At 39.9% G+C, this 26,746-nt stretch overlaps 4 protein-coding genes across 7 annotated transcripts; 2 read left to right on the top strand and 2 right to left on the bottom strand.

Annotated features, from left to right (window-relative positions):
* Window positions 1-699: 699 nt before the first annotated feature.
* Window positions 700-14,153, bottom strand: dnajc16 (DnaJ (Hsp40) homolog, subfamily C, member 16). 3 transcript variants are annotated; one of them, XM_087782301.1, is made up of 15 exons: window positions 13,825-14,153; window positions 13,305-13,483; window positions 13,166-13,232; window positions 11,464-11,788; window positions 11,220-11,404; window positions 8,997-9,101; window positions 8,764-8,922; window positions 8,577-8,707; window positions 8,336-8,519; window positions 6,293-6,472; window positions 6,147-6,223; window positions 1,943-2,023; window positions 1,788-1,862; window positions 1,556-1,726; window positions 700-1,492 (listed from the first exon to the last, which is right to left on the bottom strand). In XM_087782301.1, exons 2-15 carry the CDS (start codon window positions 13,472-13,474, stop codon window positions 1,087-1,089), a joined length of 2,316 nt encoding a protein of 771 aa, XP_087638427.1. In that variant the 5' UTR covers window positions 13,475-13,483; window positions 13,825-14,153; the 3' UTR covers window positions 700-1,086. The 3 variants fall into 3 exon arrangements, with proteins under 3 accessions (XP_087638427.1, XP_087638428.1, XP_087638429.1); XM_087782302.1 differs by having other exon boundaries at window positions 1,788-1,853; XM_087782303.1 differs by having other exon boundaries at window positions 13,813-13,956.
* A 738-nt stretch (window positions 14,154-14,891) lies between these two features.
* On the bottom strand, window positions 14,892-16,340 carry LOC148058943 (dnaJ homolog subfamily C member 16-like). Of its 2 annotated transcripts, none has more exons than XM_087782306.1 (3): window positions 16,207-16,340; window positions 15,687-15,865; window positions 14,892-15,614 (listed from the first exon to the last, which is right to left on the bottom strand). In XM_087782306.1, the coding sequence occupies exons 2-3, from the start codon at window positions 15,854-15,856 to the stop codon at window positions 15,533-15,535; spliced, it is 252 nt and encodes an 83-aa protein (XP_087638432.1). In that variant the 5' UTR covers window positions 15,857-15,865; window positions 16,207-16,340; the 3' UTR covers window positions 14,892-15,532. The 2 variants fall into 2 exon arrangements, with proteins under 2 accessions (XP_087638432.1, XP_087638433.1); XM_087782307.1 differs by having other exon boundaries at window positions 16,195-16,315.
* Window positions 16,341-16,520: 180 nt separating this feature from the next.
* On the top strand, window positions 16,521-19,490 carry casp9 (caspase 9, apoptosis-related cysteine peptidase). The gene is made up of 11 exons (XM_087782305.1): window positions 16,521-16,603; window positions 16,719-16,871; window positions 17,073-17,283; window positions 17,402-17,485; window positions 17,553-17,611; window positions 17,683-17,859; window positions 17,927-18,016; window positions 18,252-18,399; window positions 18,466-18,654; window positions 18,732-18,841; window positions 18,916-19,490. The coding sequence occupies exons 1-11, from the start codon at window positions 16,547-16,549 to the stop codon at window positions 19,012-19,014; spliced, it is 1,377 nt and encodes a 458-aa protein (XP_087638431.1). The 5' UTR covers window positions 16,521-16,546; the 3' UTR covers window positions 19,015-19,490.
* Window positions 19,491-21,450: 1,960 nt separating this feature from the next.
* Window positions 21,451-26,673, top strand: LOC148058941 (L-rhamnose-binding lectin CSL1-like). Its single transcript, XM_087781462.1, has 17 exons — window positions 21,451-21,481; window positions 21,669-21,728; window positions 21,789-21,845; window positions 21,979-22,114; window positions 22,634-22,740; window positions 22,804-22,848; window positions 22,925-23,057; window positions 23,125-23,225; window positions 24,502-24,552; window positions 24,769-24,798; window positions 24,859-24,915; window positions 25,070-25,205; window positions 25,756-25,862; window positions 25,942-25,986; window positions 26,063-26,195; window positions 26,364-26,467; window positions 26,554-26,673. Exons 1-17 carry the CDS (start codon window positions 21,451-21,453, stop codon window positions 26,571-26,573), a joined length of 1,353 nt encoding a protein of 450 aa, XP_087637588.1. The 3' UTR covers window positions 26,574-26,673.
* The last annotated feature ends 73 nt before the right edge of the window (window positions 26,674-26,746 follow it).

The raw sequence follows: 26,746 nt of genomic DNA, 5'->3' as shown, positions 1-26,746 counted from the left end.
CTGGCAGCCAGTGAAGAGTTTGAAGGAGAAATGTGAGTTCTTCTACTAGAGCAGCTCAGAATTCTGTCTGCAGAGTTTTGTATGAACTGCAGGCGAGACAGATCCTTGTTGTTAATAGAAAAATAAAACACAAATCATGTTTTCAAGTCCAGTTGCTCTTATAAAACTCTCTGCTTCAGGACACTTGTTCATAAACTAAAGCATCCATTAAACCTTGTGTTATCTCTGGGTCAAGGTGACCCGGACACCCGAAAACAAATGTGTTTTTTTGTATTTGTCAACGACCTCCCTGGCTTCTATAAATACATATGCAGCGTTGTTCATCTTGACCCGGAGACAACACAAGGGATACCACAAACACATTTTGTGTTTTGGGGCCTCAAGATAACACAGGGGTTAATTTCGGCCGTTTTAAATAGAATATTGATAAATATAATATTTTAAACGTCAAGAATTTGTAAGAAATTTGAACGATCGAAAACACAAAACCAAAACTGAACGTGGCTTTTGTCCTTCAGGGCCACCGTACCTCTCGGTACCTGGATATACAAAAGATTTTGGACTCGGCTGGTTTCAATAAACGTGCCATTAAAAATGAAGTTGGATCTTCTTAGAAGATAATACATGAAGCAGAATAAACAAATATCGTATCATCATGATCACAATAAACAAACACAAAAACCTCCTTCATCCTCGATTCTCTTTCAAACTGGTTTATTGTTTCAAACGTGGAATGATAACAGTTTACAAATCATCACAATAGCAACAGTATCACAAGAAAACGTACTTGAAACGTGAAGTGATGCTACCTTGGTTTACAGCAACAGTACAACGAGTATTCAGGCAACATCCTTTTCTAAAACAACTACAGTCAAGTCAAGGTCGTGAACTATATTGCACGTTTGAAAATGTCGTGACGTAGGAAAAGACGTTCGGAGACATGCTTCTCCTTCTTCACAGTTTTCTCAACGACTCCACAGTGACTTGTTTCTGCTCACGCAGCCGTTTTCCTAACGAGGTCACGAACCCAACATGCCGTCGATGCTACAGCGGCGCCGGCCGCGCCCACCAATCCAACGCGTTATTTCACTTGATGGTGTCGAGTCCGGGCCAGGCCGGGATGTAGAAGCGCGGCAGGGTTCCCTCCATCAGCCGCTCCATCCACAGCCCCAGCCGGTCCAGCTTGTGGTGGATCTGCAGCGTGGAAATGTTCCGAGAGCGACCGGACTTGCGCGACGAGTGATCCCTCGACCTCGCGCCTTCGTCCTCGCCCGCTCTGCCCTCGGGGTCCTCGCCGGTGTAGACGGGCTTGAAGAGGCAGAAGTACTTCTTGTAGCCGTTGAGGGCCAGGACGAAGCCGGTGTGGTCGACTCTGCTCCCGGGGTCCTCGTCCGGATCCGAGCGGGCCAGGTCCGGGGCGTGGTCCAGCAGCAGACTCATCCACCTCAGGTGCTTGTCCACGCTCAGGAAGGAGAAGTGAAGCGAGGTGCTCCTGCGGGGGAGACTCGTGGTCAGCATCTCCATCGATGATATCACACCGAGCTCATCGTCTCACCCCGTGAACGAGTAGACCTCTTTGGCGAACTTGCTGAGCAGCACGTTCTTGGTGGCGTCCGTGAGGACCAGCACGATGTTCATGTGTCCCGGCCGCAGCTTCACCAGGTTGCTGACGTAGGTGATGTCCGTCAGCTCCGTCACCTCCACGAAGCTCTTCTTCGGAGGGCGACTGAAAACAAAAAGTCCACTCGTTATAAATCGTTCAATTTCGGTTCCGATCGTCCACGAACCTCGATCCGGGTCCAGATTCATTGTCGGTCTTGAAACCGTCTTTTGGTTTCGTCAGTTTGTCTTCACTGGAGTCACTGGAAACAAATTCAGTGAAATTTTCCAAAAAAAATAAGACAATTTCACTTTTAAATGTTCTATTTTTCTCAGACGACACCTGAAGGCCTGGATCACCACGGTTCCGAACAGGATGAACAAGGCTGAGAAGATGAGGGACAACAGAGGCATCATATCACGCCTACAGGAACAAAACAAATTACATTATTTCATACATTTCTATATAATCAACACTCCGGTCTAGAGCTGCACGATATTTAAAGTAAGTGCAATATTCATTATTGAAGTGTGATACCGATATTTTTTTCTTTCACCTAAAAATGTAGCCGCGAGTACTGGAGCAGAGGTCCGGGGGTTTAGAGAAGGAAAACGATATTTCCCTTTCCCGTTTATTTCCGCGCTTCTGTGCCGACATGATGGTAGAAAAATATCACTTATAACACAGAGTGACATCAGAGAGGAGCCGCCGGCGCGTCGTGATATCACCAGATCAATAATAAATCCTTGTACACGCACACATAAGACTTTATAAATGACGCTAACAACTTAGCTCGTTAGCATACGGTGAAGACGCACACATAACACTTTATAAATGACGCTAACAACTTAGCTGGTTAGCATACGGCGAAGACGCACACATAACACTTTATAAATGACGCTAACAACTTAGCTCGTTAGCATACGGTGAAGACGGACACATAACACTTTATAAATGACGCTAACAACTTAGCTCGTTAGCATACGGTGAAGACGGACACATAACACTTTATAAATGACGCTAACAACTTAGCTCGTTAGCATACGGCGAAGACGCACACATAACACTTTATAAATGACGCTAACAACTTAGCTGGTTAGCATACGGTGAAGACGTACACTTAACACTTTATAAATGACGCTAACAACTTAGCTCGTTAGCATACGGTGAAGACGTACACTTAACACTTTATAAATGATGCTAACAACTTAGCTTGTTAGCATACGGTGAAGACGGACAGGTTTGTTTGGAAGTTCACGATCTTCTAAGAAAACAACTGAGACGAGATGAAAAGTTCTTACGATATGTTGCTTTAACAAAGGAGGTTGAAAGAGACGAGTGACTGGATCACTAGTGTTTGACTAGATCATAAGTTAGTATTACTTCACTGGATCACTAGTGTTTGACTAGATCATAAGTTAGTATTACTTCACTGGATCACTAGTGTTTGACTAGATCATAAGTTAGTATTACTTCACTGGATCACTAGTGTTTGACTAGATCATAAGTTAGTATTACTTCACTGGATCACTAGTGTTTGACTAGATCATAAGTTAGTATTACTTCACTGGATCACTAGTGTTTGACTAGATCATAAGTTAGTATTACTTCACTGGATCACTAGTGTTTGACTAGATCATAAGTTAGTATTACTTCACTGGATCACTAGTGTTTGACTAGATCATACGTTAGTATTACTTCACTGGATCACTAGTGTTTGACTAGATCATAAGTTAGTATTACTTCACTGGATCACTAGTGTTTGACTAGATCATACGTTAGTATTACTTCACTGGATCACTAGTGTTTGACTAGATCATAAGTTAGTATTACTTCACTGGATCACTAGTGTTTGATTAGATCATAAGTTAGTATTACTTCACTGGATCACTAGTGTTTGACTAGATCATAAGTTAGTATTACTTCACTGGATCACTAGTGTTTGACTAGATCATAAGTTAGTATTACTTCACTGTATCACTAGTGTTTGACTAGATCATAAGTTAGTATTACTTCACTGGATCACTAGTGTTTGACTAGATCATAAGTTAGTATTACTTCACTGGATCACTAGTGTTTGACTAGATCATAAGTTAGTATTACTTCACTGGATCACTAGTGTTTGACTAGATCATAAGTTAGTATTACTTCACTGGATCACTAGTGTTTGACTAGATCATAAGTTAGTATTACTTCACTGGATCACTAGTGTTTGACTAGATCATAAGTTAGTATTACTTCACTGGATCACTAGTGTTTGACTAGATCATAAGTTAGTATTACTTCACTGGATCACTAGTGTTTGACTAGATCATAAGTTAGTATTACTTCACTGGATCACTAGTGTTTGACTAGATCATAAGTTAGTATTACTTCACTGGATCACTAGTGTTTGACTAGATCATAAGTTAGTATTACTTCACTGGATCACTAGTGTTTGACTAGATCATAAGTTAGTATTACTTCACTGGATCACTAGTGTTTGACTAGATCATAAGTTAGTATTACTTCACTGGATCACTAGTGTTTGACTAGATCATACGTTAGTATTACTTCACTGGATCACTAGTGTTTGACTAGATCATAAGTTAGTATTACTTCACTGGATCACTAGTGTTTGACTAGATCATACGTTAGTATTACTTCACTGGATCACTAGTGTTTGACTAGATCATAAGTTAGTATTACTTCACTGGATCACTAGTGTTTGACTAGATCATACGTTAGTATTACTTCACTGGATCACTAGTGTTTGACTAGATCATAAGTTAGTATTACTTCACTGGATCACTAGTGTTTGACTAGATCATACGTTAGTATTACTTCACTGGATCACTAGTGTTTGACTAGATCATAAGTTAGTATTACTTCACTGGATCACTAGTGTTTGACTAGATCATAAGTTAGTATTACTTCACTGGATCACTAGTGTTTGACTAGATCATAAGTTAGTATTACTTCACTGGATCACTAGTGTTTGACTAGATCATAAGTTAGTATTACTTCACTGGATCACTAGTGTTTGACTAGATCAGAAGTTAGTATTACTTCACTGGATCACTAGTGTTTGACTAGATCATAAGTTAGTATTACTTCACTGGATCACTAGTGTTTGACTAGATCATAAGTTAGTATTACTTCACTGGATCACTAGTGTTTGACTAGATCATACGTTAGTATTACTTCACTGGATCACTAGTGTTTGACTAGATCATAAGTTAGTATTACTTCACTGGATCACTAGTGTTTGACTAGATCATACGTTAGTATTACTTCACTGGATCACTAGTGTTTGACTAGATCATAAGTTAGTATTACTTCACTGGATCACAAGTGTTTGACTAGATCATAAGTTAGTATTACTTCACTGGATCACTAGTGTTTGACTAGATCATAAGTTAGTATTACTTCACTGGATCACTAGTGTTTGACTAGATCATAAGTTAGTATTACTTCACTGGATCACTAGTGTTTGACTAGATCAGAAGTTAGTATTACTTCACTGGATCACTAGTGTTTGACTAGATCATAAGTTAGTATTACTTCACTGGATCACTAGTGTTTGACTAGATCATAAGTTAGTATTACTTCACTGGATCACTAGTGTTTGACTAGATCATACGTTAGTATTACTTCACTGGATCACTAGTGTTTGACTAGATCATAAGTTAGTATTACTTCACTGGATCACTAGTGTTTGACTAGATCATACGTTAGTATTACTTCACTGGATCACTAGTGTTTGACTAGATCATAAGTTAGTATTACTTCACTGGATCACTAGTGTTTGACTAGATCATACGTTAGTATTACTTCACTGGATCACTAGTGTTTGACTAGATCATAAGTTAGTATTACTTCACTGGATCACTAGTGTTTGACTAGATCATAAGTTAGTATTACTTCACTGGATCACTAGTGTTTGACTAGATCATAAGTTAGTATTACTTCACTGGATCACTAGTGTTTGACTAGATCATAAGTTAGTATTACTTCACTGGATCACTAGTGTTTGACTAGATCAGAAGTTAGTATTACTTCACTGGATCACTAGTGTTTGACTAGATCATAAGTTAGTATTACTTCACTGGATCACTAGTGTTTGACTAGATCATAAGTTAGTATTACTTCACTGGATCACTAGTGTTTGACTAGATCATACGTTAGTATTACTTCACTGGATCACTAGTGTTTGACTAGATCATAAGTTAGTATTACTTCACTGGATCACTAGTGTTTGACTAGTTCACAAGTTAGTATTACTTCCGTGGATATACTGAGACAAGACGTGTCGCCATAGCAACCGAGCCTAGCAAGCGGCGCCACACAGTTCACAGACGGACGGAGACGTAAACAACAACGAGACATAGAAGTACAAATTGAAAACTTTACAGAACGTGACACTTATTGATCGAAGTACGCGTTTAAGAAATGATTGATTTATACAATAAAAAAAAATTATCACATGTTTTCGATGTATATCACACGTGACAATATCACGATATATATTTTCTCGATATACCGTGCAGCCCTACTCTGGTCGTACCAGTTGTTGTGCAGAATATCATCGATGACTTCCGAGAGGTAACTGTACGACGTGTAGATCCATCGAACCAGAAACATCTGCGGAGAGAGAGAGGTCAGGAGGTCATGAGGTTCTTCTCTCAGGGTCAGAGTTGAAGTGTCGCTCACGGCAGCGAACTCGTTGTTGAGCTCCGGCAACACGGCGTCGTTGACCAGGATGGACGGGTCTTTGTGGAGTCGGTCCAGCTCCTCCAGGAGCAGCTCCTTCTCCTCGTCGCTGCCGTTCCAGGACGTCACCGGCTTGAAGAAGGCTTTTCCCGCCGCATTCCGGCGCTCCAGGATGACCACCTCGAAAAGAAAACAAATGATTTCCCCATATTTACCTCTGCCAAGGAGATCGACACTGAGTTTTCTCACACGTATCAGTAGCTGTTTTTAAGGCCCAACAGTTAATACACTTTATAACGTGGAGCAAATTTTTCACCTCAAAACATGTTCAGTTCACACAATCAAAGCGTTTTTACCTTTTCTTGTCAGTCCCAGAACATTTCTTTAATTATGTCAAGATGATTGATGTGAAACGAGACCCTTGGAGGAGGTATGCACTGGATCAATGCTTTTCTATCATTTTTCATCAGACTGCTAAATGTAATATATCTTCGAGCTATGCTCGAGCTTGAAACCATTATTTATTTATTCTGTTTATACTATATTGAACTATTTTTTACTTATTTATATTTATACTTTTATTAGCATTCATTCTATGCAATATTTAAAACATTATTTATTTATTTTATTTATACTATATTGAACTATTTTCAACTTATTTATATTTATACTTTTAAATATTTAAAAAAATGAATGTGTATATATAACATTATTTATTTAAACTATATGGCACTATTTTTTAATTATTAATATTTATACTTTTATATATACATTCATTCTCTGCAATATTTAAAGAGTTGTTTATTTATTCTGTTTATACTATATGGCACTATTTTTTAACTTTTAATATTCATAATTTTATATATACATTAATTCTATGCAATATTAAAAACATTATTTATTTATTCTATTTATACTATATTTCACAATTTTTAACTTATTCATATTAATATTTATACTTTTATATACATTAATTCTATGCAATATTGAAAACATTATTTATGTATTCTATTTAAACTATATTGCATTATTTTGTACCTTATTAATATTTTTATTTTTATATACATTAATTCTATGCAATATTTAAAACATTATTCATTTATTCTATTTAAACTATATTGCATTATTTTGTACCTTATTAATATTTTTATTTTTATATACATTAATTCTATGCAATATTTAAAACATTATTCATTTATTCTATTTATACTATATTGCATTATTTTTTACCTTATTAATATTTTTATTTTTATATACATTAATACTATGCAATATTTAAAACATTATTCATTTATTCTATTTATACTATATTGCATTATTTTTTACCTTCTTAATATTTTTATTTTTATATACATTAATTCTATGCAATATTTAAAACATTATTCATTTATTCTATTTATACTATATTGCATTATTTTTTACCTTCTTAATATTTTTATTTTTATATACATTAATACTATGCAATATTTAAAACATTATTCATTTATTCTATTTATACTATATTGCATTATTTTTTACCTTCTTAATATTTTTATTTTTATATACATTAATTCTATGCAATATTTAAACCATTATTCATTTATTCTATTTATACTATATTGCATTATTTTTTACCTTATTAATATTTTTATTTTTATATACATTAATTCTATGCAATATTTAAAACATTATTTATTTATTCTGTTTATACTATATTTCACAATTTTTTAAAATTATTAATATTAATATTTTTATATATATTAATTCTATGCAATATTGAAAACATTATTTATTATTCTATTTATACCATATTGCACTATTTCTAAATTATTAATATTTATATTCATACCTTTTTTTTTTTATATACATTCATTCTATGCTGTGTTTTTTTTAACGGTTGCTAAGCAACGAAATTTCGTTGCCAGATTCACTGCAGTGTTTTTTCTGTGACAATAAAAGAAAGTCTAAGTTTGTTTCCAAGTGTGTTCTAGTCATAAACATGATTCATGAGTTAAATATAGAATAAAATCAAGCGTTATGATCGACAGCCACAGGTGAGTTTACCTGCGCAGGTGGAGGTTCGCCGTCTCTGCTGCGCGTCAGGACGCTGCACAGCGGCTGCTGCAGCCTCTGGTAAACGTACGCGAACCTCACCACGTCCCTGACGTTGGCGGCGGCGAACGACAGGAACTCCGTGTTCCTGGCGGAGAAGTCGTCGTCGTCGCCGGTGATCAGCAGCACGCAGTACCTGGCGACAGGTGAGGTCAACACGGAGGAGGAGGTCAGGAGCGTCAGGTGGTCTCACTTCCTCCTCCGGTGGAACTGCTTGACGGGGCAGAGCTCGTCGAAGAGCTTCTGGTTCACCAGCCTCGGCACCAGCAGGAACTTGTTGTTGGACATGAACTCGTCGATGATCTGCTTCTTCATCCCTTTGGCCTGCAAACATGGAAGGCGATCACTTCCCACGAGAGACGCCTCCAGACGTCACTCACCTGGATGATGTCGGCCGGTTTGTCCACGTTCTCTTTGAAGACCAACAGCGTGGGCGCGTACGTGTTGATGTTGAACTGCTTCTGCAGCTCCACCGTCTCCGACAGACCCTGGTCCACGTACCCGAAGCTCATGTAGTCTTTGTGAGCGAAGGCTGTGAGCTGAGGTGTCGCGGAGAAGAACAGGAAAGCGTGAGAAACGGGGTTTATTCTCCGCAGAAGCTGGAGACTCTTACTTTGAAGAGCAGAGGAACTGCAGGCACTTGATCGAACAGAAGCACGTGAGGCTTGTTGAGCTCGTGCCAGCTGTTCAAGAAGTTCTCCTTGTTACCGTCACTGATCTGAAGTCAGAAGGAACGTTAGTGGGGAGTGATGTGTGTGTGCGCGTGGACTCTCGTAACCTCTCGTTTGCCCAGATTTTGAGAATCAGAATACGTGTGTAGCCAAGATGTAAAAACAATAAAGTATTTTTAGATCAGTGCAGAGTAATAATAATGAAATAAATACAAATTAAATAAAATGAGATGATTAAAATAGATAATGTTTATTTTTAGCACTAGTACTTTATAGTATACATTTTAATAAAGTGTTTATTTCATATATATACAGTATATATTTTGTTATAACCATTAACATTCAAATATTCAGTTGTTGGTGATGCAATCAAACTTCCAGCCTCTAGATGGCAGCAGTCATTACATTCTCTGCAGCTAAAGAGGAATGAAATCCTGGCGATGTCTGAGGACGAGAGGATACAGTGAGTCCAGTAAAGTAACGACTTTGTCAAGAGTCATGTGGTCTGTAAATACTACAACACCAGAGTCAAGTACTGGACAATACTACACATATATACTTGTTACTACACTATCACAACACCAGAGTCAAGTACTGGACAATACTACACATATATACTTGTTACTACACTATCGCAACACCAGAGTCAAGTACTCAACAATACTACACATATATACTTGTTACTACAATATCACAACACCAGAGTCAAGTACTGGACAATACTACACATATATACTTGTTACTACACTATCGCAACACCAGAGTCAAGTACTCAACAATACTACACATAGATACTTGTTACTACAATATCACAACACCAGAGTCAAGTACTGGACAATACTACACATATATACTTGTTACTACAGTATCACAACATCAGAGTCAAGTACTGGACAATACTACACATATATACTTGTTACTACACTATCACAACACCAGAGTCAAGTACTGGACAATACTACACATATATACTTGTTACTACACTATCACAACACCAGAGTCAAGTACTGGACAATACTACACATATATACGTGTTACTAAACTATCACAACACCAGAGTCAAGTACTGGACAATACTACACATATATACTTGTTACTACACTATCACAACACCAGAGTCAAGTACTGGACAATACTACACATATATACTTGTTACTACACTATCACAACACCAGAGTCAAGTACTGGACAATACTACACATATATACTTGTTACTACACTATCACAACACCAGAGTCAAGTACTGGACAATACTACACATATATACTTGTTACTACACTATCACAACACCAGAGTCAAGTACTGGACAATACTACACATATATACTTGTTACTACACCATCACAACACCAGAGTCAAGTACTGGACAATACTACACATATATACTTGTTACTACACTATCACAACACCAGAGTCAAGTACTGGACAATACTACACATATATACTTGTTACTACACTATCACAACACCAGAGTCAAGTACTGGACAATACTACACATATATACTTGTTACTACACTATCACAACACCAGAGTCAAGTACTGGACAATACTACACATATATACTTGTTACTACACTATCACAACACCAGAGTCAAGTACTGGACAATACTACACATATATACTTGTTACTACACTATCACAACACCAGAGTCAAGTACTGGACAATACTACACATATATACTTGTTACTACACTATCACAACACCAGAGTCAAGTACTGGACAATACTACACATATATACTTGTTACTACACTATCACAACACCAGAGTCAAGTACTGGACAATACTACACATATATACTTGTTACTACAGTATCACAACATCAGAGTCAAGTACTGGACAATACTACACATATATACGTGTTACTACACTATCATAATACCAGAGTCAAGAACTCAACAATACTACACATATATACTTGTTACTACACTATCACAACACTAGTGTCAAGTACTGGACAATACTACACATATATACTTGTTACTACACTATCACAACACCAGAGTCAAGTACTGGACAATACTACACATATATACTTGTTACTACACTATCACAACACCAGAGTCAAGTACTGGACAATGTAACACACACTCGTCACACACACTCGTCACACACACTCGTCACACACACTCGTCACACACACTCGTCACACACACTGGTCACTTACTCTCTCCACGAGTCTCTGAGGAAGAAGATCCTCCACAAACTGTCTCAGGTGCTCCGCGGCGACGGCGTAATGGAAAAACGTCACCTTCCCGTTGATGACCCCGAGGATGGACGGCGTGCGATGGGCGCCGAGGTGATTCGCCAGACGCCTCTCGGTGCCGACGTCCACCACGCCGATGCCCACGCCTGCGGGGGACACGCGACCACGTCAAGAACATGTGGATAGTCCAGAAGCTAATCCCTACCCAGGTTCTCCATCTCCTGCACCACCTCCTTCCACACGGGCTCGATGTGGATGCAGCTGAAGCACCAGTCGGACGTGATCTTGATCATGTAGGGCCTCCTGAAGCTGTCGGGCACCACCTCGTTGACGTACTGGTTGTAGTGCAGGAGGTGCTTGTTGTCCGCGAAGTCCCGCTGGTTCTTGGCGTTGAAGGGGAAGTTGAAGAAAGACTCTTCGAAGTAGAAGTTGCTATGGCGATGAGCGTAGTGACCGCCGCCGTAAGGCTGGGCGTCGTCCGTCTGACCGTAGCGGTCGTAGTTGGCGCGTTTCTCCTCGTTGGACAATATCTGGAGAAGCACGACACGGTTACGAGATAACAGTGGCGCGTCGTCAGGGCCAGCAAGGCCTTCTCTGCTGGCCTAAACATAACCAGAAAATAAATGTATTTATTTAATTTAATTAAAAAATATATGGATAGCACTGAGACTCATCACATGGAGCTGAAACATTCAGGTTTTTGAAAAAAGCATTGAAATGGATCAGACGCACAAGAAGATTCTACGACGGAACCGCGTCAATCTCGTCACTAAACTGGACCCAACAAACATCTGCGACAAACTTATTGAGAAGGGAGTCTTTAATAAGAGCATGATCGAAGAAATACAGGTAAAAAAGAAGGATCACTGTGTGTGTGTGTGTGTGTGTGTGTGTGTGTGTGTGTGTGTGTGTGTGAATAACAAGATGTTTTATTAGCATCACCTGTTTTTTAATCTTATCAAACTTCACCTAGAAAAACGTTGTTATTGGAAAGTTAAAATAAAAATGAAAGAAAGAAATGTTAACTGATAATGCTTTTCTATTCTGTAGAGAGCAGAAACCAGACGTGACAGGGCCAGAGAGTTAGTCCGGGACCTGGAAACCAGAGGAACTTTGGCTTTTCCCTTGTTTCTTGAATGTCTAGTGGAGACGGGACACCATAGTTTGGCAGAACTATTGCAAAATGGAGTCCCAGCCGTTGCTTTACAACCTCCGATCAACAACGTTGATTTGGGTTAATTAAAAGTTAGTTTTTTAACACGCAATGGGTGAAAAGCTTGATCTGGACACGGATATACTTGCAAAGCAATTTTCAAGAAGGATATTTCAAGAAAAGCTGGACGTTGTTAAGAAATATCACGAGCTTCACGGCATCTATTTATTTCCTCCATAAACTACGCGAGTAAATGCATTTTTCTTAATAATGTTGCACTTTATGAGATCAATAGTGGTGCTTGTGTGTGTGTGTGTGTTTGACGCTGAAGCGTGTAGTGTGTGTGTTGGGGGGGGGAGGATGCAGAGCGTGTGTCGTGGCCATGGAAACCGCACGGATTGTAGTGTGAGTGATATTTTGATATAATGCACTGATGTTAATTTGATGATGATCTAAAGGTCTTATTGACCTATAACAGCACAAGTTCAGATCCCTGTGGTGCATAAAGAACCTTAAAGTAGTTATTGAGAGGTGGATTCATTCAAACGTGCGCCAGTGAAGGCCTGTGTGTGAAATGCAGGCCCGCCACTGGGATATAATAACTGGGGTGTGACGTGTGAAGGAGCTTAAACGCTGTCGTTTTGAACGATGATACATCAGGATACATGGTTTAAATCTGGGTTTATTTTGATTCTAAACAAACTATATGTACAGAAATGTCTTGTCGGACACAACGCAATTACTTTAGACGTACCTCATAAGATTTGGTGATCTTGATGAACATGTCTTCAGCACTAGGGTCTTTGTTTTTGTCAGGATGCCTGAAAAAAAAAAGATGCCGATTACGATATAATCGTTTCAAGTTTCTCCTTTTTAAAGATTAAAAACCAAACCATTCTTTGGCGAGACGCTTGTAGACTTTCTTCACCTCCGCTTGGCTCGCACTCGGGGTGAGTCCCAGGATCTTGTAGGGGTTGACCTCGGGGCTCACCTGTGACGCGGTTCTCTCGGACAGAACCACCAGAACCACCGCCAACAGAACCATGATCCTCGAACCTGCCATTACAGTTTCCTGGAACATGTGGACAAGAATGAACATTTTTACATCTTAAACAATATCAGATTTGATGAAATCTTCAACACAACAAGTCTTTCAATGATGATGCTCGCAAATATACATTTACATCAAGTTTATGGTTTATTATTATTTAAAAAACGACAAACAGGCAATTGATGCATAAAATAAATGCGAGGATACATGTCTTGACGCTACGTTGCTACGTTCATGTGATGGTTTGATGTGTTTAAGCAGCTAGAACACAGTTATTTATTGACACCGAGAGAATTGTTGTCATTTATTGATCACGTTTGCATCGCTACGTAACATCATCTCGACTCTACCTGGAGACACACCCGGAGAAGATCAACCGGTGCTGCGCCACATTTTGGGGGCGACAGTCGTCGGAGCTTCTTCTTCTTCGAGAGAGAATCGTACAATATTAGGAGATGGAGAAGAATAGCATCACAGTATCCTCCAGGGGAGAGAACCTGCTACATCGGACGGAAAGAGGAGGGCGACCCTCCCTCGAAAGGCACTCTGGGAGTTGGAGTATTCTAGCGATGCGTTTGCCTTAATCTGTTTGATGACAAGCACGGCGTACTCCGTATACACGTAAGCGTTAGTTTTGATATTTACCGCCCGTCTTAAAAAGCCCAGCGATGACAAATCAAGCGCTTTTCGTCCATCGGACCAATGACGCGACAGGTTGATGTAAACAAGGAAGTGCGAACGGCAACGAAAACAAAACAGGTAAAGGAGGCACGTTCAAGAAATCTATAGTATTTTACCACAGAATAATGATATTGTCATAACGATACAGTAAAAATACACGGCGTTAAGTAACAAAAAATGTTTTTTTATTCAGGTTTTTGAAAAAAGCATTGAAATGGATCAGACGCACAAGAAGATTCTACGACGGAACCGCGTCAATCTCGTCACTAAACTGGACCCAACAAACATCTGCGACAAACTTATCGAGAAGGGAGTCTTTAATAAGAGCATGATCGAAGAAATACAGGTAAAAAAGAAGGATCACTGTGTGTGTGTGTGTGTGTGTGTGTGTGTGTGTGTGTGTGTGTGTGTGAATAACAAGATGTTTTATTAGCATCACCTGTTTTTTAATCTTATCAAACTTCACCTAGAAAAACGTTGTTATTGGAAAGTTAAAATAAAAATGAAAGAAAGAAATGTTAACTGATAATGCTTTTCTATTCTGTAGAGAGCAGAAACCAGACGTGACAGGGCCAGAGAGTTAGTCCGGGACCTGGAAACCAGAGGAACTTTGGCTTTTCCCTTGTTTCTTGAATGTCTAGTGGAGACGGGACACCATAGTTTGGCAGAACTATTGCAAAATGGAGTCCCAGCCGTTGCTTTACAACCTCCGATCAACAACGTTGATTTGGGTTAATTAAAAGTTAGTTTTTTAACACGCAATGGGTGAAAAGCTTGATCTGGACACGGATATACTTGCAAAGCAATTTTCAAGAAGGATATTTCAAGAAAAGCTGGACGTTGTTAAGAAATATCACGAGCTTCACGGCATCTATTTATTTCCTCCATAAACTACGCGAGTAAATGCATTTTTCTTAATAATGTTGCACTTTATGAGATCAATAGTGGTGCTTGTGTGTGTGTGTGTGTTTGACGCTGAAGCGTGTAGTGTGTGTGTTGGGGGGGGGAGGATGCAGAGCGTGTGTCGTGGCCATGGAAACCGCACGGATTGTAGTGTGAGTGATATTTTGATATAATGCACTGATGTTAATTTGATGATGATCTAAAGGTCTTATTGACCTATAACAGCACAAGTTCAGATCCCTGTGGTGCATAAAGAACCTTAAAGTAGTTATTGAGAGGTGGATTCATTCAAACGTGCGCCAGTGAAGGCCTGTGTGTGAAATGCAGGCCCGCCACTGGGATATAATAACTGGGGTGTGACGTGTGAAGGAGCTTAAACGCTGTCGTTTTGAACGATGATACATCAGGATACATGGTTTAAATCTGGGTTTATTTTGATTCTAAACAAACTATATGTACAGAAATGTCTTGTCGGACACAACGCAATTACTTTAGACGTACCTCATAAGATTTGGTGATCTTGATGAACATGTCTTCAGCACTAGGGTCTTTGTTTTTGTCAGGATGCCTGAAAAAAAAAAGATGCCGATTACGATATAATCGTTTCAAGTTTCTCCTTTTTAAAGATTAAAAACCAAACCATTCTTTGGCGAGACGCTTGTAGACTTTCTTCACCTCCGCTTGGCTCGCACTCGGGGTGAGTCCCAGGATCTTGTAGGGGTTGACCTCGGGGCTCACCTGTGACGCGGTTCTCTCGGACAGAACCACCAGAACCACCGCCAACAGAACCATGATCCTCGAACCTGCCATTACAGTTTCCTGGAACATGTGGACAAGAATGAACATTTTTACATCTTAAACAATATCAGATTTGATGAAATCTTCAACACAACAAGTCTTTCAATGATGATGCTCGCAAATATACATTTACATCAAGTTTATGGTTTATTATTATTTAAAAAACGACAAACAGGCAATTGATGCATAAAATAAATGCGAGGATACATGTCTTGACGCTACGTTGCTACGTTCATGTGATGGTTTGATGTGTTTAAGCAGCTAGAACACAGTTATTTATTGACACCGAGAGAATTGTTGTCATTTATTGATCACGTTTGCATCGCTACGTAACATCATCTCGACTCTACCTGGAGACACACCCGGAGAAGATCAACCGGTGCTGCGCCACATTTTGGGGGCGACAGTCGTCGGAGCTTCTTCTTCTTCGAGAGAGAATCGTACAATATTAGGAGATGGAGAAGAATAGCATCACAGTATCCTCCAGGGGAGAGAACCTGCTACATCGGACGGAAAGAGGAGGGCGACCCTCCCTCGAAAGGCACTCTGGGAGTTGGAGTATTCTAGCGATGCGTTTGCCTTAATCTGTTTGATGACAAGCACGGCGTACTCCGTATACACGTAAGCGTTAGTTTTGATATTTACCGCCCGTCTTAAAAAGCCCAGCGATGACAAATCAAGCGCTTTTCGTCCATCGGACCAATGACGCGACAGGTTGATGTAAACAAGGAAGTGCGAACGGCAACGAAAACAAAACAGGTAAAGGAGGCACGTTCAAGAAATCTATAGTATTTTACCACAGAATAATGATATTGTCATAACGATACAGTAAAAATACACGGCGTTAAGTAACAAAAAATGTTTTTTTATTCAGGTTTTTGAAAAAAGCATTGAAATGGATCAGACGCACAAGAAGATTCTACGACGGAACCGCGTCAATCTCGTCACTAAACTGGACCCAACAAACATCTGCGACAAACTTATCGAGAAGGGAGTCTTTAATAAGAGCATGATCGAAGAAATACAGGTAAAAAAGAAGGATCACTGTGTGTGTGTGTGTGTGTGTGTGTGTGTGTGTGTGTGTGTGTGTGTGAATAACAAGATGTTTTATTAGCATCACCTGTTTTTTAATCTTATCAAACTTCACCTAGAAAAACGTTGTTATTGGAAAGTTAAAATAAAAATGAAAGAAAGAAATGTTAACTGATAATGCTTTTCTATTCTGTAGAGAGCAGAAACCAGACGTGACAGGGCCAGAGAGTTAGTCCGGGACCTGGAAACCAGAGGAACTTTGGCTTTTCCCTTGTTTCTTGAATGTCTAGTGGAGACGGGACACCATAGTTTGGCAGAACTATTGCAAAATGGAGTCCCAGCCGTTGCTTTACAACCTCCGACCCCTATAAAGAGCGTGCGCCCGGTACTCCAACCACTCCCAGTGTGTAAGTTGTAGGAGAAAAAAAAGGACTTTATTCATTCTTCACCTCTCCATTTTAACCAATATTAATCATTAATAATCAATAAATATTTGTGATTTTCAACAATGTATTGTCTCTTCAGCTAATCCAATGGACATCCCAAAGCAATATATTGATTCCCCCTCAGGCTATCCAGTAAACAATGAGGATCAGTTTCCAAGTCCATGTAAGTTAACTTTTTTTTAATTATAGTTTGAGTCTAAAAGTTACTTCATTTATTCCTTTTGCTACAGCACCAGAGTCTATAAAGGCTTTCAGACAAACGGAGAGGGGGCGCAGGGACAGCATTCAGGTGAGTGTTTGATCTGTTATCATTCAATGATAAAGAGCAGCAAGTAATACAACACTATTATTTTCCATCAGACCTACAAAATGGACGCCAACCCCAGCGGCCACTGCCTCATCATAAATAATGTAGAGTTTGATCCACAAAGTGGTCTCAGTAATCGTAAGGGATCCAATATTGACTGCGATAAACTGGAGAGCAGATTCAAGGCCCTCAAATTCATCGTGGAAGTCAAAACAAACTTGACTCAAAAAGTAAGACGTTTGTTTAAATCGGTGCCAGTTTGTCTCCCGATTCAATATTGTTTCCTCACAATTTCAGAGAATCAAACAGGAACTGTCAGCGCTTCACAAGAAGGACCATTCACAGTACGACTGTTGTGTCGTAATCATCCTTTCGCACGGAAATGAAGTAAGATTCGATGAAGAAAACTTCATGTCGCAACTACAACCGACCAACTGTCGGTGAAAAGCTAACGATAACCATAATGTCAATATTTTATTCATCCCCTAAAGTCATTTGACTTTTTTTAAATGACTTTTTGGGACATATGCTTGGCAGTGTTTGATCGTTTGAACTTCAAAGCATTATTCATAACAGATCATTAACCAGAGGACTTCATTAAGAACCGTGTGATCTTTTCAAGGTGAGTCACAATCGCTTCCCCGGGGCCGTGTTCGGTGTCGACGGGCAGCAGGTCCCGGTGCAGCAAATCACAAACTACCTCAACGGCCAACACTGTCCATCTCTCCAAGGGAAACCCAAGCTGTTCTTCATCCAAGCGTGCGGAGGAGGTCGAGACGTATTTTGACGGCGTGACGCGGACGAAAGGTTTGTAACCGCCTGCTCTGCCATCCCAGGTGAAAAAGACACCGGCTTTGAGATTTCTCCCGACGAGATGGAAGCTTCTCCGTGCGGAGCAGACGATGAAATGGATGCCATCCCGCTCTCCTCCAGCAGCGACTCTCTGAGCATGTCGGACGAACCGGACGCTCGAGCGACGTTGCCGACCCCGAGTGACATTTTGGTGTCTTACTCGACATTTCCCGGTTTGTTTTTTGACGTCGTTCAAAGATCAACAACATAGTTGTACCTTCATCACGACATGTTTGTACGTCGACGACAGGCTACGTGTCGTGGAGGGACCCCCAGTTAGGCTCCTGGTACGTCGAGACGCTGAATCGAATTCTGGATGAAAATGCTGCGACGGACGACTTGGTGACGCTGCTGATGATGGTGAGCATCATTCACTCCTACTTTTCCTCCATCACGTTGAGCTTTCACCGTCTGTAAAACACTTTCTTTTCAAGGTGAACCACGAAGTCTCCCAGAATTCAGCCAAAGGTCTCTACAAGCAGATGCCGGGCTCCTTCAACTTCCTCCGCAAACTGCTTTACTTTCAAACCTAAAAGACGACCCGTGAGCTAAAGACTTTTCAGACACTTTCACCCGTGAAGGTGCTTCTTAATGCGAGAAGACAGAAGATCAATTATTGAGTCTAGTTATGTTCAGTGATATTTTATAAACCTGGCACAGCTTTGACATATGTTGTCAATTTCAGTGAGTTTACATTTTCTTTTGGAATTTTAAAATGTCGTTGATATTTGACATCTGGGCTGAAGAAAATGACAGTCATTGAATTTTTTCTACTATGATCTCCTCCAGGAACTCCCACCATCTTCTGAGCAAAGAGAGACATTACAATGTTTAGAATTATGATGACGATTCTTAACTTCCCTGTCCAAAAACACTGTTATTTTTAAATCAATCCACGAAGCACCACTTTAAGTCCGACAATAATCAATAATCATTCGTGAACATGTTTTTGAGGTTGAATAGGAAATACTTTGTGTCATTGAATGTAAATACAATTGATTCAATTTAACTTGTTTGTCATATTTTATGTCACATGTGATGCAAATGACGAATACTTAAAAACATATTTGCTCTTAAGTCAGTAAAACCTCAATCATCACAGAGAAGATAAGATAATTTTCTAGATCCATGGAAACATCAACCAGTCGTCACTAAGTTCAGATGCACACGTTAATAATATGAGGCTTCTGTAAACAAAGAAGTGAATCTGCCATTAATCTGATCCATGTCCATTAATCTGATCCATGTCCATTAATCTGATCCATGTCCAAGTCATTTCAAGTATCAGCGAGAGTTTGAAATGACCTTGTAATCCATGCATTTGTTTCTTCTCGTCTGGACTATTGTAACAGTTTGTTTTCATGTCTTAACAAGAAGGATCGTCTCGTCTACAGTTGATTCAGAACTCTGCAGCGAGAATTCTGACCCGCTCAAGTAGGAGAACTCACATTTCTCCGATCCTTAAAAGTCTTCACTGGCTTCCAGTTTCTCTCAGGATCAACTTTAAAATTCTGGTTACTTTCAGAGCTATTCATGGTCAGGCTCCTCCTTACATCACTGATCTGATCCAGCCTTACACCCCAGCTCGGGCTCTGAGGTCTGAGGATCAGAATCTACTTATGGTTCCACGCACACGGTTCAGGACCAGAGGAGAGAAATCCTTTCAGGCTGTTGCTCCTAAGCTTTGGAACCATCTTCTCTCTCTTTGCTCTTGATGATCTACTGACTCCTTTAAGAAACATCTTAAGACGTTTTTATTTGTTCAGGCTTTTCCTTGAATTTCTCGAACTCCTGTGTTGTTCTCAGTATTATCTTGATCTTTAAAGTATGTACTTTTTTGAGTATTGTTTTGATTGTTTAAGCGCTTTGTGACCCTGGTCTCGAAAAGCGCTATATAAATAAATATTACTTACTTACTTACTTACAGCTATGATCAACTACTACACATGCACAATTATTAGGACAAACTTCAAAACCAGGTCAAATTTTTTCTGCTTTTACGAGTTTCATAGTTTGAACCTTGGACTTGTTTTTTCAGGAAACAGATAACTTCCTTCAAGGAAAACCTTTAAGAAAAACATTTCCTCTCAAGTGACGCTGCCCAGTCTTTGTGACAACAACAGGTCACTTCACTGGAAAGAATAAGTTGTGCGCGACAAAAACAAAACTGGTTCGTCTGAACTCAACGTGGCAACGATACGTGTTGAAAGATTGTTGAAAGATACATCTTTTGTGACCTGCCCAGATGGAAAACAAAAGCCTTTTCGTCCTTTTATTACACAATAAACTCATTGTGAGTCTGCCAACAACAGATACTGCTTCACCTCCATCAAACATCTAAATATTTTGTCAGCTTTAGCAACATTTTTTAATGAATTCAGCACCGAGTGATAATAAGTTTGAAAGTTTGTTTCTAAATTCTCTTAAGTTGTTTTTCCACATGAAACTCTGCTCAATACCAGCGAGTCTTTGATGACGGAGGAAGTTTTTCACGAGAGCTCGACAATTATTTCAACAGCAAATTAAATCGAAAAGTTTCCTGAATCACTTACTTGTAAGTGTTGAAGTCTTCATCTATCACAACCATGTTTTACACTTTACTTTATAAAGACGCTCTGAAATCTGGGCGAACGGGAGGTTACGAGAGTCCATTATGACGTAATAATGGCTTCACTCCCCCTCCAGCTGTAATCCCGCTTTGTTTATACAACGAGTCCCTTGAAGGTGGAGACTTCCGGGCTGATGACGCGCGGTGAAAAACCTCCACAACAACACACACACACACACATTACTTGAACTTTAAATAGTTCACATCATGACCCTTCACACCATCAACAGACTGCTTTCCAGAAAGCTAGCAAGTTTAATAAATAACTGACCTGATAAATAAAGATTTAGATAAAGGATAGAGGATAAAACAAAGATAAAGAAAGCGTGAGTGTTCGAGTGTTTGCCTTCAGTGTGAAAACATGTCTGCCTTCAACTTCTGTGTTGGACTTTGTAAGTAAACAGTTTTTTAATGATTCTCGCTTTGGATTAATCAAGATTTACAATCAGTGCTTCTTCTTGAAAACAATCTAACCCTTATCTATTATGATATTTAAAACCTTCTAATATGTTTGATTGTATTCTTTGGTATTACTTGAAATCTTTGTTGTTCATTGAATAAAGTTCCTCTAACTTTAAGTGAATGTTAACCATCGTTTCAATATTCCAGTGCTCATATCGACCTGCTGGCTCATAAAGGGTGAGTTGAAACAGAACATGTTTCTTCTGGACGTGTAGACTTGAACGTTTGTCCTCGTAGACATCTCTGCTGAGAGAATAACCACGTGTGATGTGAACGTTCATCGCCTCACCTGCGGTAGGTTGTTTTGTGTTGAATGATTCACTTGTTCACGTTTATGCAAGTGTGTTTTATATATATATATATAAATATAAGTAACTGCATCATTGCTCAAACTCTCACAAACATCTGACAAACGTGGCCTCCACAGACGTCGGGGTCATCGTCGCGCAGTCGTCTTTGTACGGACGCAGAGACGCCGAGACCTGCAGCGAGGGCAGACCTCCACAAGAGCTCAGCAACACAAAGTGTTCTCTGACAGGAGCTGACGACTTTGTGAAGAGAAGGTACACACACACACACACACACACACACGCGCACGCACACACACACAAACATGCACGACAATACTTTCTTTCGTTTCTTAAATAACAGTAAACTTTACTCATGGGGAACTGAATTAAATTACCGGCAACATCCTCTAGTTAAAGACAAGTCGGCCTGATTATCTATCCCTTGTGTTATCTCAGGGTCAAGGTGACCCAAAGGGCAGAAAACAAATGTAATCGGTATATCCCTTGTGTTGCTTTTGGGTCAAGATGAACGACCTCTACCACTCCAGGGAGGTCATTCAACTTGACCCTGAAACAACACAAAAGGATGAAAAAGGGATTAGTTTTCGAAACGTTCGGGTCACCTTGACCCTGAGATAACACAAGGGTTATAACCTTGATTTAAACATGAACGAATGAGTGGCTGTGAAATAAATCGATGACCTTAATACAACTTCTTTAACCATGTTTTGTGAGGAAATATATACGTCTACGTGTTTAAACCAAAGTCAACTTTGTTTCTTCTTCCTACAGATGTGACGGCAAGAAGGTTTGTGAGCTGGACTCGAGAGTCCTTGCCTCTGACCCCTGCCCGGGCACCAATAAATACTTGGACACCAACTACACCTGCTTTCCAGCAAGTCAGTCTGACACGCGTCGCTTAAATTCACACCAAAAAAAATAATCTGACGTCCATTTCACAGTTCGAACCGTTGCGTGCGAGGGCTCCACTGTCCAGCTGTTCTGTGGTAGGATCCCAAGGAAATATTCACTTTAAAGAGTGATTTTCTTTTCCCATCGACAACTCTTTCTGTTCCTTCTCAGACGAGGGGCAGGTTATTTTCGTCTACGGCGCAGACTTCGGACGCCGTGACAGAACAACCTGCATTACTGGACGACCGACCGCGGAAACACAAAAAGTCGACTGTGTGAATCCAACGACTGTAGTGGCCACGAGGTAAAATGCAAACTTTTAAATGAAAACTGAAGCAGAAGGTTTAATTCACGCATCACTGTGTTTTCAGGTGCAACGGTAAAAACAGATGTTCTGTTAAAGCGATCAACTTGTCTGTTCACCCGTGTCAGGGGACGTACAAGTACCTGGAAGTAGCGTACAGGTGTGAATGTAAGTATACATTACTTCAACAAAATGTAAATCAACATGTTCGGTCCTGTAAATACAGAAAATCAAGTGTATTTTGTTGCTTTTTTTTTTTTACAGTTCACCACTAGATTCAGGGGAAAACCACTAGAAAACCATCCTTCTGAAATACTGGACATAGTCATTAAATAGAAAACAATCACGTCTTCTGAAGTGTCACTGTGAACAAAATGTTTCTAATAAAGTTCTTGTTGAAAATAGCACTTTGGTCATATGTTCACACATTTACCCTCAAAAATAAGGTGAACGTAAAGTGCGTGTTTTCCCACCTCGACTCTCAGGTCCTGGTCCACCGTCGGGACTCGCTGGACCATCAGCTCTCTCTGGAGGCCCCGACAGGTGCCTGTTGGATCTTTCGTCCTCGTGAATCCATTTCCTTTCGATGCTCGGCTGTGAACTTGTTCAATTTTCTGCGATTTAAAAACAAGGCAGTTATAAACCAGTGACGGTTCAAAACGTATCATAGTTTCTTCAATAAACTTGAATCCCTTTAAAGAAATACATTAAAACTGTAATAGTTCAACCATACATAGATTTCCCTCTGACTATATAACAATTGAATTACCGCGACCTAGATCATGAATTTACCTGGTGAATAAACATTTGTTGGAAGTGAGTTGTTGGTACCAAACTAGCCAGGACAGGTCAGCAGCCCGTCACAGGCTGGAGGGTCTGTTCCTGATCATAGCACACGAATCTTCATGTTGATATGATGATCCAGAAGATGCCAGTGACGAAGAGAACATAAGGAACACAGATTCTGGGCGTCAACAATTACACACAGACTTCCAGCAACACTCAAACTGAGGTTGGAGGAAAGGAATTTGGATTTGATTGATTTATTTCCCTGTTAAAAAAAAATCAAGAATGTAATTATGACTGCACTTTATTGATCCCTTTGAGATGACACTCTCAGGGAAATTTCTGGTGTTACTTATGGTGTTACTTCCCACGTTCGTTATAAAAGTAAATGTATAATCGTCAATAGAAACGCTTTAGAAAATATATACATTTAACAACATTTGTTTTACAACACAAGTCAGTCACAAAACCCCCCCCGAACATTCCCGACAAAAGAACAAACACAACACCCATGATATTTCTCTTTTACTTCCAGGTTCTCGAGCGATGAGTCACAAAACCTTGAGCAAATACTTTGTCAGAAAACAGACAGTTGCGTCCTTGTGTGACAAACAAGGAAGCATCTTGAGGTCTATATAAATCTGAGCGTTGGCTTCAGACCGCAGATCCACTGCAAACATGGCTGCCTTCAAATCCTGTGTTGGACTTTGTAAGTAAACAACCTTTCTTTCCAGTGACTCCTGCTTTGGATTAATCAAGATTTAAAAGCATCTCTTCTTCTTGAAACAATTTAAAAGAGAATCATTTGAACTTTATAATCACAACAGCATGGTTTTATATGTCTTTGGTATAATCATTTTAAAGATTTTTAGCGAGTTCATCACGTTAAGAGCATTTTAATGATGCGATTGTTTCAATATTCCAGTGCTCATATCGACCTGCTGGCTCATAAAGGGTGAGTTGAAACAGAACATGTTTCTTCTGGACGTGTAGACTTGACCGTTTGTCCTCGTAGACATCTCTGCTGAGAGAATAACCACGTGTGACGGCAACGTTCATCGCCTCACCTGCGGTGAGACTTTTTATCATTAATATTCTTTTCATAAATCCGTCGTACTTTTATTCAAGTGTGTTTTCCGAGTTAGTCACTGCATCATTGCTCGAATCCGTACACGCGTAAAATCAAAGTTCAAAGTTCACGGCTGATTGGGATGTCGCCTCTGCAGACGTCGGGGTCATCGTCACGCAGTCGTCCTTCTACGGACGCAGAGACGCCGAGACCTGCAGCGAGGGCAGACCTCCACAACAGCTCAGCAACACACAGTGTTCTCTGACAGGAGCTGACGACTTTGTGAAGAGAAGGTACACACACACACACACACACACACACACACACACACACACACACACGCGCACACGCACACGCACACACACACACACACACACACACGACAATACTTTCTTTCGTCTTTAAGTAACAGTAAACTTTACTCATGGGGAACTGAATTAAATTACCGGCAACATCCTCTAGTTACAGACAAGTCTACCTGATTATCTATCCCTTGTGTTATCTCAGGGTCAAGGTGACCCAAAGGGCAGAAAACAAATGTAATCGTTATATCCCTTGTGATGCTTTTGGGTCAAGATGAACAACCTCCACCACTCCAGGGAGGTCATTCATCTTGACCCTGAAACAACACAAAAGGATGAAAAAGGGATTAGTTTTCGAAACGTTCGGGTCACCTTGACCCTGAGATAACACAAGGGTTATAACCTTGATTTAAACATGAACGAATGAGTGGCTGTGAAATAAATCGATGACCTTAATACAACTTCTTTAACCATGTTTTGTGAGGAAATATATACGTCTACGTGTTTAAACCAAAGTCAACTTTGTTTCTTCTTCCTACAGATGTGACGGCAAGAAGGTTTGTGAGCTGAACGCCAGCGTCCCTCCCTCTGACCCCTGCCCGGGCATCTATAAATACTTGGACACCAACTACACCTGCTTTCCAGCAAGTCAGTCTAACACGCGTCGCTCAAATTCACACCAAAAAAACCCATCAAAACACAAAATAATCTGACGTCCATTTCACAGTTCGAACCGTTGTGTGCGAGCGCTCCATTGGCCAGCTGTTCTGTGGTAGGATCCCAAGGAAATATTCACTTTAAAGAGTGATTTTCTTTTCCCATCGACAACTCTTTCTGTTCCTTCTCAGACGAGGGGCAGGTTATTTTCGTTTACGGCGCAGACTACGGACGCCGTGACAGAACAACCTGCTCTGCTGGACGAACGCCCTCACAAATAGACAAAGTCGACTGTGTGAATCCAACGACTGAAGTGGCCTCGAGGTGAAATATAAATGATATCAAGAGTTCATTAAATGATTTAAAATACAGGAGTATTTCTATTCAAGTACTTCTTAATCGTAATAGTCATGAGAACTTCTTAAAGAACAGTTGAACACTTTGTTTGAATGAAAACTGAAGCAGAAAGTTTACGCGTCACTGTGTTTTCAGGTGCAACGGTAAAAACAGATGTTCTATTAAAGCGCTCAACTCCGTGTTTGGTGACCCGTGTGTGGGGACGATCAAGTACCTGGAAGTAGCGTACAGGTGTGAATGTAAGTATACATTATTCCATGTTCAGTCTATAAAAAAAATACATTCAAAAAACTGCATATTGAGTTTCTTTTTGCTTTCCTGACAGTTCCACTAACAGGTCCATAGAAAACACTGGATTTTTGTTCCTTATGAAACACATGCATTATACATAAAACGAGTCAAAACTGTGAACAAAATGTTATTAATAAAGTTCTTGTTGACAAAACATCTTTGGTCATATCTTCACAAAAAAACAAGATGAACAAGTATGAGAACACGATGAATATTATTCAAGGAAA

Source organism: Callionymus lyra, chromosome 19 (assembly GCF_982586985.1).
Source record: "Callionymus lyra chromosome 19, fCalLyr1.hap1.1, whole genome shotgun sequence".
Taxonomy (NCBI): Eukaryota; Metazoa; Chordata; class Actinopteri; order Syngnathiformes; family Callionymidae; genus Callionymus; species Callionymus lyra.
The sequence above is the reverse complement of the archived record's forward strand: the minus strand, read 5'-3'. Positions and strand labels throughout refer to the sequence as shown.

What these genes read in the sequence shown, in the direction of transcription:
- LOC148058943 (XM_087782306.1), bottom strand. Translation starts at nt 15,856, where the DNA reads ATGGCAGGTTCGAGGATCATGGTTCTGTTGGCGGTGGTTCTGGTGGTT. An exon ending in AAGCGTCTCGCCAAAGAATG is followed by an intron (nt 15,615 to 15,686) that starts GTTTGGTTTTTA and finishes TTTTTTTTTCAG; the next exon opens with GCATCCTGACAAAAACAAAG.
- casp9 (XM_087782305.1), top strand. Translation starts at nt 16,547, where the DNA reads ATGACGCGACAGGTTGATGTAAACAAGGAAGTGCGAACGGCAACGAAA. An exon ending in ACTCCAACCACTCCCAGTGT is followed by an intron (nt 17,284 to 17,401) that starts GTAAGTTGTAGG and finishes TTGTCTCTTCAG; the next exon opens with CTAATCCAATGGACATCCCA. An exon ending in GGCGCAGGGACAGCATTCAG is followed by an intron (nt 17,612 to 17,682) that starts GTGAGTGTTTGA and finishes ATTTTCCATCAG; the next exon opens with ACCTACAAAATGGACGCCAA.
- dnajc16 (XM_087782301.1), bottom strand. Translation starts at nt 13,474, where the DNA reads ATGGCAGGTTCGAGGATCATGGTTCTGTTGGCGGTGGTTCTGGTGGTT. An exon ending in CTCAGAGACTCGTGGAGAGA is followed by an intron (nt 9,102 to 11,219) that starts GTAAGTGACCAG and finishes TTCTGACTTCAG; the next exon opens with ATCAGTGACGGTAACAAGGA. An exon ending in GAGGTCTACTCGTTCACGGG is followed by an intron (nt 1,493 to 1,555) that starts GTGAGACGATGA and finishes TCTCCCCCGCAG; the next exon opens with GAGCACCTCGCTTCACTTCT.
- LOC148058941 (XM_087781462.1), top strand. Translation starts at nt 21,451, where the DNA reads ATGTCTGCCTTCAACTTCTGTGTTGGACTTT. An exon ending in CTACACCTGCTTTCCAGCAA is followed by an intron (nt 22,741 to 22,803) that starts GTCAGTCTGACA and finishes TCCATTTCACAG; the next exon opens with TTCGAACCGTTGCGTGCGAG. An exon ending in GACGACTTTGTGAAGAGAAG is followed by an intron (nt 25,206 to 25,755) that starts GTACACACACAC and finishes TTCTTCCTACAG; the next exon opens with ATGTGACGGCAAGAAGGTTT.